At 46.1% G+C, this 11449-nt stretch overlaps 1 protein-coding gene across 1 annotated transcript; it reads left to right on the top strand.

Annotated features, from left to right (window-relative positions):
• The first annotated feature begins 5346 nt into the window (after positions 1-5346).
• Positions 5347-9813, top strand: BOP2 (Ankyrin repeat family protein / BTB/POZ domain-containing protein). The gene is made up of 2 exons (XM_078585765.1): positions 5347-6231; positions 8829-9813. The coding sequence occupies exons 1-2, from the start codon at positions 5716-5718 to the stop codon at positions 9780-9782; spliced, it is 1470 nt and encodes a 489-aa protein (XP_078441891.1). The 5' UTR covers positions 5347-5715; the 3' UTR covers positions 9783-9813.
• The last annotated feature ends 1636 nt before the right edge of the window (positions 9814-11449 follow it).

Here is an 11449-nt window from a genome sequence, read left to right as displayed (position 1 = left end):
TCTCTGATTTCTCTCACTGTCCGCAGCTTTCACGTACGGATGACGTACCGGACGAAACCTAACCCTATCCTTCACTATCGTTTCCTAACTTCGCTCCCCATTATTCGTTCCCCGTTTCGCCTCTCGGATTTGGGAGACTTTGCTGGCCTTGATAAGACTCGGCGAGTGCAGTCATCTAAAACCACGTCTTTTCGCTTGCACCCGTCTAGGATTCATGCCCTAGGTGCTACGCATGCCATTCTCTTTGAAGTAAATGAAGAGTCCCTATCCTACGTTGCCGGGGCTCTTTCGCGCTGATAGGGATTGAAAACTACTCATATTCGTCATCTTGCAGCTCACTTGATTGCCCTCTGGTGTAAAAAAACACTGTTTTTGATTGAAGGCTTGGCGTATCGTCATAAATTTTGTGCAGAGACAGGTTAAGCCAAGTGGCTTCTCTCCCCGATGGAAAGATGCTCGCGCGTCTGAGTGAAAAGAATTGATTTGGTATGAAAACATGGCGAGTGCTTCTTTGCTTTTTCCTCCTTGATGTTGAAGGATGCCGTCAACGACGAGCAGTGCTCGGAATGTGAGGAAATCCGACGACCGTCGTCGTTTTCGTTACCGGAGAATAAGAGACGACTGAATGAAGTTTTCTACGCTTTCTTGAGCGTTTAAATGGAAATATTAGGTCGGATATCAGGATCCTAATCAGTCAATAATACCCCAGATGAGGGAAAAGGGAACGAAACAAGGATATAGATTGGAATAATTTCCATGGATGTAAATTCAGTCAAATTCAGTTTGTGACAGTTCCATTTTTCAGGTTTTAACTAGTGGAAATTTCTCTCATTTGAATTCTTATTCAACGGAAATAAACAAATGTATTTGGCATTATTGCACCGCTGAAAATTTTGGCTGATAAACAACTTCGAAGGTAGGGGCAGCTGCATTCATCGCTGGACTTTTACTATGATGTTTGTTTTTAATCTCATACGCTCCAATTTTAGCGCAGTGGACGAGCCAAAACCGTGCAAGGGATCTCCAACTATGAAATTATTAGCAAGGATAGAAATTTGATTTCCTCTAGAAGTAAGTCTTCAGGAAAATGGGATCATCTCCAGATAATTTCCACTTTTAGTTCTCAGAAAAGCAACTCCCTGGAAATCTCTTCATACGTGCTTTACTCTACTTGAAATGTAAAAATTAGCTGGAAATTGTAATTGTTTCTTCAAAAGCTAAACTTGATTAATAAAATACGATGTCCCGTTCAAAAACATACTTTCAAGATTCCCGGAACTGCCGAGTCTAAAATTCTATAACTCTCTCGAATGAAGGGTATTATACCCAGTAAATTATTTATCTTCATTTTGGTCTCTGTGACAAACAAAATATCAGAGGTGGGCACCGTGTACTGTGTACGAACGTAGAGCCTCTAGTCAGCGAATTTTTACAGCAGAACTCAACGTCTTAGACTTTATCGTCATATGACGTCAACAGGTACAAAGGCGCGTAGAAAAACCCTTGAAAACGGCACGCATCCCAAGATATGGATGATCTAATTATTGCAATTTTGTTATTATTTTCTGGGGAGATTAATCTACTTATTATTCTCTCGATAGAAATAACCAAATTTTTAGTTCTTACAATTATACCCACGAGGGATGATTTAATGATTACTTTCATTATTATTTCTCGAGAGGGATGATCTAATTGTTGGTATTTTCTCTTGGGAGGGATGATCAAATTATTAGTATTTTGTCTTGAGAGGGATGATCTTATTGTTACTTTATTATTATTATTATTTCTCGAGACAGATTACCTAACTAGTATTACTGTCTTCTCGAGAGGGATGACCAAATATTAATATAATTATTATTTTCTCGAAAGGGGAGATCAAATTATCATGTTAATATTGTCAATAGGGACGATGGAATTATTAGTCTTATTTTCTCGAGAGGCATCATCACTTATTTTTATTACAATTTACTAAAGAGGGATGATCAAAATATTAATTGTGCAATTTTCTGGAGAGGGATGATCTACAGGGGCAGAATATTTAACTATGTTCATTATTTTTATGAAAGTAGTTGTATTATTTTCACGAGAGGGATGATCTACAGGGACAGAATATTTAACTACTTTCATTATTTTTATCGAAGTAGTAGTATTATTTTCCTGAGAGGAATGATCTACAGGGATAAAATATTTAACTCTTTTCACTATTTTTATCAAAGTAGTTGTATTATTTTCTGGAGAGGGATGATCTACTGGAGCAGAATATTTAATTATTTTCATTATTTTTATCAAAGTAGTTGTATTATTTTCTGGAGTGGCATGATCTACATGGGCAGAATATTTAACTATTTTTCATTTTTTTATCAAAGTAGTTGTATTATTTTCTGGAGAGGCATGATCTAGATTGGCAGAATATTAAACTATTTTCATTATTTTGATCAAACTGCTTTTTTATTTTCTGAAAACGGCTGATCTACAGTGTCAGACTGAATTACAACTCCCGCGTGTCGGGGTTGGTCAGAAGGCGGCAGGGCTTTGCGTGACGTTTCAAAGACGCACTTTCCGTCCCTCCGCAGCTTGTGCGATACAAGTCAAAGAGTGCCCCAAGAAACTCAACTCGTTGACAGAGTCTTCCCTTTCATTCTCTTTCTGCCATGCCCATCGGGAAATCCCCAGCTAAGATCTCTTCTTTGGACCAATGGGCATCCGCCACTAGGGTTTTGCAAATTGCAACAGAATAGTGAATTTTTAAAAATTAGATTGAAATATCAGAGGCCAGAAGAACGGGAATGATGGGTTTTGCAACAGAGAGAGAGAGAAATCAAATCTGGAGAGTTTCTCTTGCATGAGTGCCGGTAGATGCTCTGTTGTGACCTCTGGGCAAAGGTCACCCTTTTTTCTTCCTTTCTGGAGGTTAACTCGTTGAACCCAGAGACTTTTTCCTTTCCCCTGCTGCGCTATCTCAACTTGCTCCACCCTTCTCTTGTTCGTTTTACCGTGAGCAAGGGGTAGAGGGTAGAGAGAGGTTGCGAGTAGAGAGAGAAAGAGAAAGAGAGAGTCTAGAGCGATCCAATAGAGAGAGAGACAGAGGAGGAAAGATAGAGAAATAGAAAGGAGAGAGAGAAAAAGAGTAGAGAAAGAGGAGATAAGAGAGAGGTCAGAGAGAGAGCGTAGAGGGAGATGAGAGAGGAGAGGTAGTAGAAAGAGGGAGAGGGATATAGAGTAGAGGGGGAAGAGAGAGGAGAGATAGAAAGAGAGAGATATAGAGTAGAGGGAGAAGAGAGAGGAGAGGAAGAAAGACGGAGAAAGAGAAACAGAGTGAGGGGAGAGAGAGCAGAGAGGAGCGGGAGAAAAGAGAGAAGAGATAGATAAAAAGAGAGAGAGGTAAGAGGGGAAAAAGAAAAAAGAGTGGAAAGGAGAGAGCTAGAGAGAGAGAGAGATCTTCAAGGGTTCAAGTCGATCGAGAGAGAGAAAGAGAAAACAGAGAGAGACATAGAGAAAGGAGAGAGAGCAGAGGAAGACAGAGATAGAAAGAGAGTGAGAGGAGAGAGGAGAAAGGGAAATAGAAAGAGAGCAGAGAAGAGAGAGAGTGAGAAGGAGAGATCTTCATGTCGAGTGAGATATCTTCAAGTCGACAGAGAGAGAAAGAATGAGAAAGAGAGAGAGAAGAGAGAAACAGAGAGAAAGAAAGATCTTCAAGTCGAGAGAGGGAGTCAGATGCCGCAGGACCCCGGCAAATGCTTGGGTTAGTCAAAGGAATGGGTTCTGAACAGTTGTCGCCCCCACAACCTTTAAGGAACTGATACTTGTCCACCGCAGCCCGTGCTTCCCGATTCCGGTATGCTGGCATTTCATTAACCTCCTTCCGTTCTATCTATCCTCTATCCATCGCGATAATCGCCGCATGACCCCTTATTTACCACCCCAAGTCGGAGAAGATACCGATTTTTAGAGAGAGTACGGTCGGGGGCGAATGACTAGTCACACGTCACCTCAAGTGGCTGAAATCATAAGACGACCAGTGATGCGTCAATCAACCGGATCTCGTCTTCTCTTCTCTCTTTCTCTCTCTCTGCATTTAGTGCGGAGTATAGGAGACTAGAGAGAGAGGATTGAAAGAGGGGGGCGAGCCTGCCCCAAGTTCAGGACTGTCTACGACCACACGTGCTCCAGTCCTCTTCTTCTTCTTCAATCTACGGTCGTTTTCGCCGTTTCACACGTCCTCTAATCGTAAGTCTGCCAAACTCTGGCACTGTCAAGCTCTCGATCTGATTCATGGTCGCCTCCGGCGCGGTTCCCCGTAACTAGACCATATCCGCAGTCTGGCCGCGCCAGCATCCGCAGCTGAGCAGCAAGGAGAAAAGCGATGAACAGAGCCCAGCCAAAGTCAGCTTCACGCCCTTCTCCATCTCTTCACTCCACCTCTCTCTTCTGTTTCTTTGGCCCCCTTCTCTTCACGCCTAGCCAAAACCCATGCCAGTTCCCGTCCCGTTCCGTTTCATCCTCAAACTCCACTCCTGTCGTCACTTCCTTCTCTAATTCCCGGTACTTTGACGATGCGAGAAGGAGAAAGATTATGTTTTGACAATCTTACAAGAAACCTTGAAGATTTGACACTCTTGAGAGAGTTAAGTGAGTAAGAATATTGTATTTTTTATGGACCAAGAGAAGAATTAATGATCTTTGTAAAGAAGATAAAAAATTAGATTCTGAAAAAGAAACGGGAATCTCTTTAAGGATAACCGAACGGACGACCCGTTCAGTCCCGTCACGTCTTCCGTCTCCAAATAGATGTGCAAGGAGCTTCGTCATCGTGCCCCTGAAATCGGCGATCATGCCCAAATCACTGGGAAAAGACGTGGTTGAAACGTACGAGTTTCCATTTCTGGTTTAAAACCCAGTCCCGATCTGTTGAATTCTGGCCAAGCTTGATGAACTCCGCCACTGTTGGTTCAGGAATATCTAGAAAAATCAGTAGCTAACGGGTACTGTAGCAGACAAGGATGTGCTTCACTCACCGATGGCTCGCGATCTCTATCTTTCAGCCGTTTACAAGCATTTACCGACTCGTAGACGATAGAACGCATTTCCCTTCGATGTTCAGTCTAAACCAGCGATTTCACTATCTGGGTAAGACTTCTCCTGGGTTGATTTCCTTTATAGCTTGAAACTTGATGCAACCCCCATGAAGGAAACCCTAGAAGAAACCTGCTTAAAAATTCATCGTTTTTCGTTTTCAGCTCTTCTGTACTGCTGAAAATGAAGGGTATAATTATAATAAGATCGTCATTCTGGGGTCTACCCTCGTTAAACCGACTTTTTCTATCTTGTTTTTCCGGATTACTTATAGAGTCCCACTGGCCCGTCGAAGCCATCCATATTCCTCTCCTTCTCCCTCATCGTCTCCCTCTCCACCTCGCTGCCCCTCTTCTCTCTCTAGGATGCAGGTACAGAGAAAAAAAATCTCACCGCGTTAGACGGTTGCATCTTCAGGAGAAGAAGCTTGTAGCAAGAGAAAGGGCGTCCCAACTGTAGGTCAGAGAGATCGCTTGGCCGTTTTTTGATCTAAACCCTTTCCTCCACCTCCCTTGTCATCGCATCGCCTTCTTCTCATCCCTTCTTGCTGTACAAATAGTTGGGGCCGAGCCTTTTATTTTGGTATTGCACTGTGAGGGCACAGAAAGAGGGGGAGAGAGATAGAGAGAATTGGAACAAGGGATGAGCTTGGAGGAGACTCTCAAATCTCTGTCTCTGGACTACCTCAATCTGCTCATCAATGGGCAGGCGTTCAGTGATGTCACCTTCAGCGTGGAGGGGCGGCTCGTGCATGCTCACCGCTGCATCCTCGCCGCCCGCTCGCTCTTCTTCCGTAAGTTCTTTTGCGGCGCCGAGCAGCCGCCCGTCGCCGGCGCATTTAACGACCCGGGGCAGGCCCATCAGCGCGCGCCGCCGTCGCCGTCGTCCGCTTCAGGATCTTCGCCGAGATGCGCCGCGGCCGTGGGGAATTCGTCTGTCATCCCTGTTAACTCCGTCGGCTACGAGGTGTTTCTTCTTCTTTTGCAGTTTTTGTACAGCGGGCAGGTGTCCGTCGTCCCGCACAAACACGAGGCCCGCCCTAATTGCAGCGAGAGGGGCTGCTGGCACACCCACTGCACCGCGGCAATCGATCTCGCTCTGGAAACCCTTACTGCTGCTCGAATCTTCGGCGTGGAGCAGCTTGCGCAGCTAACTCAGGTCTCTCTCTCTTCCTCTCTCTCTCTCATTCTCTTTCTATCTATTTGTTTAGATCTCTCTGTGCGTTCGATCGTCTCGGAAACTCGCGCGTTTCTTTCGTCGTATGCCTCTGGCGAAGTATTTTCTTGGTTGTTCTCAACAAATTACCGTTTTTCTGGAACTATGTCATTAGGGCTTGGCTTAAAGTTGGTCGTTGGGACGGGTTTGATCTGGGTTGTTCTTCTCAAATCATCCGCTTCTCGTCTCATTCCTCGTGCGCTTTACCTTTAGCCATTTGAAGTCCTCTCTCTCTATCTCTCTCTCTCTATATATCTCCTTCTCTAGATATCTTTTTTGATCCTTTCTGGAACTCGCTCGCGAATTTTATCGTATGTCAATGGGCGGAGCTTGTGGTTGCTTGTCTAGGAATTACCGTTTTCTGGGACTATCTCATTAGGGTTCCGCTCAAAATTGGTCGTTGAGATGCGTCTGATCTGGCATGTTATTCTCTTGTCTCCTGCCCTCATCTCATTCTTCTCTGTCTTTACCTTCGATTATCTTAGCTCTCTCTCTCTCTCTCTATTTTTCTCTCTCTCTCGCTCACACTCGCAATCTCCCTCTCTCTCATACTCCCAATTTCTCTCTCTCTCTCTCTCTCTCTCTCTCTCTCTCTCTCTCCCTCTCTCTCTCTCCCTATCTTTTTGTATCTCTCTAAATCTCTTTTCGTTTTTGGTCCTCCCTGAAACTCTCTCGCGCCTTTTTATCATATGCCAATGGCGGGGCACGTTCTTCCTTGTTCTTGCGAAATTTTCTTTAGCGGCCTATCTCATTAGGGCTTGGCTGAAAATAGGTTCTTGAGATGCGTCTGATCTGGGATGTTCTTCGGGAGCTTTGCATTCGACTATCTCATTATCTAGAAAACTGTGTTCTGATTTGTCTATAACCAAACAAGGATATTTTTTTTGTATTGTTCATGATGATTTCGCTCTATGCTGGGCCTCGCGATGAGTCTTAGCTTTGATGTCTTCGTAAGCTTCACCTTGAACTATTTTTCTTCTCTTCTCTGGCTTTCTTCTGCCATAGTGACAGCGCTCCTCTGGTCGTACTTTCAGATGCGTCAATACTTCTCTTGTTCTATTTTTCCTCGTTCTTATTTGTCTTTGTTAACTTATTTTTTTCCTTACTACCTTTTGATGCATCTGATTCGTTGTGTTATTCCTCATTTCGCTCATTTCTATGTAAACGAGAACGTCGACTGCTCTCTCTCGCTCACACTCGCAATCTCCCTCTCTCTCTCTCTCTCCCTCTCACACACCCTCGCAATCTCTCTCCCTCTCTCTCACTCTCGCTCACACTCGCAATCTCTCTCTCTCTCTCACACACACACACACACGCATGCAGTCTCTTTCTTTCTCTCTCGCTCACGCACACACTCACACACTCAGTCTTTCTCTCTCTTGCTCTCTCTCTCACATATGCACACACACAGCCAGTCTCTCTCTCTCTCACACACATATGCACACACACAGCCAGTCTCTCTCTCTCTCACGCACACACTCACACACTCAGTCTCTCTCTCTCTCTTGCTCTCTCTCTCTCACACGCAGTCTCTCTCTCTCTCTCTCTCTCTCTCTCTCTCTTTCACACATATGCACATACACAGCCAGTCTCTCTCTCTCTCTCTCTCTCTCTCTCGCATACACACACACACGTAGTTTCTCTCTTTCTCATACACGACACGCAGTCTCTCTCTCTCTCACACACACGTACGCACACACACAGCCAGTCTCTCTCTCTCTCTCTCTCTCGCATAAACACAAACACGTACTTTCTCTCTTTCTCATACACAACACGCAGTCTCTCTCTCTCTCTCTCTCACACACACACACACACAGACTCGCAGACACACACGCAGTCTCTCTTTCTCTCTCTCTCATACGCACACACACACACGCAGTCTCTTTCTCTCTCTCTCTCTCTCTCACAGACACACACTTACACACGCAATGTGTCTCTTTCTCTCTCTCTCTCTCTCACACACACACTTATACACGCAGTTTCTCCCTTTGTCTCTTTCTCTCAATCACACACACACAGTGTCTCTCTTTCTCTCTCTCTCTCACACACACACACGCACACACATACACGCGCAGTCTCTCTCTCTCTCTCTCTCTCTCGTTGATTGTTCCTTTTGGGTTTGACCTAAAAGGTACGTCCTCCCCGCTTCTTCCTGTTGCCCATTTCTCCTTTCGTGCATAAGAACGTAGATTGTTTTCTCTCTCTCTCTCTCTGTATATATTTATATATATATAGATATATGTATATAACAAACGCACTTGCTCTCTTCCCAATATCATGCTTTCCGGGTTTCTCCTACAATCGGATTTAGTGATGCATCCGATTCGTTATGTTCTTCCTCGACATCATAACCTTGACCATCCTTTCCGGCTGCCCGTCCCCTTCACCACGTCTTCCCTCTTCTCGTTCACCTTTCCCATCACACAAACTCCCATCAAAACACCATCATCTCCTCTCCCGCTTCAAGACAGCGTCGAGTCCTCGCGAACTCCGGCTACCACCCGCAGTCCCACTAATCCAAAAGAAGATTCTACTTGCAGAGACAACTGGCGAGCATGGTGGAGAAGGCGTCGATAGAGGACGTGATGAAGGTGCTGATGGCGTCGTCGCGCAAGCAAGACATGCAACTCTTCACAACCTGCTCCCACCTCGTCGCCAAGTCCGGCCTCCCCCCCGACGTCCTCGCCAAGCACCTCCCCCTCGACCTCGTCGCCCGCCTTCAGCAACTCCGTCTCAAGTCCTCCCCGCCCTTCATCTCCCCCTCGCCGCACAATCTCCACCGTCCGATCGACATCTCCGAGCTCGACGACCACCACAAGATCCGCCGCATGCGCCGCGCGCTCGACTCCTCCGACGTCGAGCTCGTCAAGCTCATGGTCATGGGCGAAGGCCTCAACCTCGACGCCGCCCTCGCGCTTCACTACGCCGTCGAGAACTGCACTCGCGAGGTTGTCAAAGCCCTGCTAGAGCTCGGCGCTGCAGATGTCAACTTCCCGGCCGGTCCAGCAGGCAAGACCCCGCTCCACGTCGCTGCTGAGATGGTCTCGCCGGACATGGTCGCCGTCCTCCTCGACCACCACGCCGACCCCAACGTTCGCACCGTCGACGGCGTCACCCCTCTCGACGTGCTTCGCAACCTCACCTCCGACTTCCTCTTCAAAGGGGCCGTCCCTGGGCTGGCCCATATCGAGCCAAACAAGCTCAGGCTCTGCCTCGAGCTCGTCCAGTCCGCCGCTCTTGTCCTCTCGAGGGAGGGCGGCGGAGCCGGGATTTATTCAGCGGCGGAGCCCAGCTGCAGCAACAATAACAACAACAGCGGCGCCAACGTGGTTAACTTGAGCTCCGACTCGAGAATGCTGTACTTGAATCTGGGCATGGCGGCGGCGGCGCAGCTTGGGTGCAAGATTGATGATGGAGGGGAAGACGGTGGGGGAAACCGCTCTCATGGTGGTGGGGGGATGGGTTCCTCCATTTACTCTCCTGGTTTTCCGTAGACTCTCCCTAATGCAGTTTCTCCTGTATCAAGTCTTCCTCTTCCGTCTTGACACAGACAGATTTCTCTCTAAGGGCTGTGGGTCGCTGCCATGGCGATCGTATCACGTCGTTAGAGGTCAAACAGAGAAGTTGAGTTCCCGAGTGTTGATGTTGAACCGATTCGGAAGGACAGGAGGCCGGCGGAGCTGCGGATTGAAGCAGAGTTGCCTGGCTCTGTTGTTTTTCTTGGACTGGAAAGTTGTTGAACTTTGGCGAGCTTCAGGGATTGACTCTCACTGGCATAAATCTTTCATAATAATTAACGTCTGAATTAATCTCCCTTTGACCCTGCTTCTTCCAAAGGCGTCAAAATTGTTTTCTAGTACTACGAATCTCAGTTCATATCTGTTTATATCGCTGCCTCACCCAATGCACATTTCTTTGTTTGCGTGTATCTCGGTTCCAATCTCTCCCATCTCTCTCTCTCTCTCTCTCTCTCTCTCTCTCTCTCCAACACACTTAAAGGTTCATCTACTTTCCTACTTCCTAAGTTAGTGCCCATGATGCCATTTCTGTAATGAAGGTCATTAAGCGAACGATTACCTGCAGCAGCGTACGGAAAAACTGTCTTGCTACATGTTTAATGCGGTAATGTCAAGTATCTAGCCGCTGCGGTGCGACCATTTTCTGGAGCACTTCTCCACTGTCCATGTCATTTCCATTTCCATTTGCATCGATGTATATCGGTGGCCGGCTTAAGAGTATTTAATTGTATCGTTGATCATATTGTGAAAATCCAAATTATGTGTATTATAAATGGTGGCATCCTCTGAGATTAGACTACGTGTAGATGATCCTAACCTGAACAAATAGAATGACTCTACCTGAAGCGAGAGAAGGTCATTTGTATGCCCTAGAATATAAAGAGCCTAATGTATATACAAAGTTCCAAACTACGATCAGTTCACCATCATTGATCCGCGAGTAGCAGACCAAATTATCTAGTTAATAGATTACGCAATAATATTCTAGTAAAATTGCTGTTTACTCTAAGTATCAACTTGCGTACCAGAAATGAATATTGCATTTACAATTACATGTTGATAATCATACCTTTTTCTTCCCGGTCGCACAAAACTTTGTGAATGTGTTATTATGCTTCGGTTTTTTGCATGTGTATGGTGGATGCTTAATGTGCTCTACAATGGATTTCAAGTTGTTTGGTGTATTGACTTACTAATTGTTAGATTCATTGGGTTTCCTTCGCAAGTAATCAATCATGCCTCTAGCAAATACTAAATGTGTGGGATGCTCCTGTGCTGCATTAAAAGTCATACTAAATATGAACTCTACCTATCTTATACAAGTGTTTAATAATATGGCATGATCGGAGGACTATGTTGCTTAGTGCTTAGGGATGAAATCAAAGTAACGAGACGAGGTGCCACACACCTAGGTATTCTTGCTCTAGCAACTTGAGACCCACCGCTCTGCTTGCGCCGCCGTCGTCCCCGCCGCTACACAAGTGCCCCCAGGCCAGGCGCCGTGCACCTGTGGGCATGGCGCTCTGCCCTCGGCCGCCCCTCCTAGCCTTGACACTCCACATGCCATCAGCACCTGCGCTGATACCTATCGCCTGCGGTTTGGATGGACGCCACCGTGCTCAACGCCTCAAGCTGGGTGCTGC

Source organism: Wolffia australiana, chromosome 1 (genome assembly GCF_029677425.1).
Source record: "Wolffia australiana isolate 7733 chromosome 1, ASM2967742v1".
Lineage (NCBI taxonomy): Eukaryota > Viridiplantae > Streptophyta > Magnoliopsida > Alismatales > Araceae > Wolffia > Wolffia australiana.
Note: the sequence above shows the minus strand (reverse complement) of the source record. Positions and strands in the feature narration are given on the sequence as shown.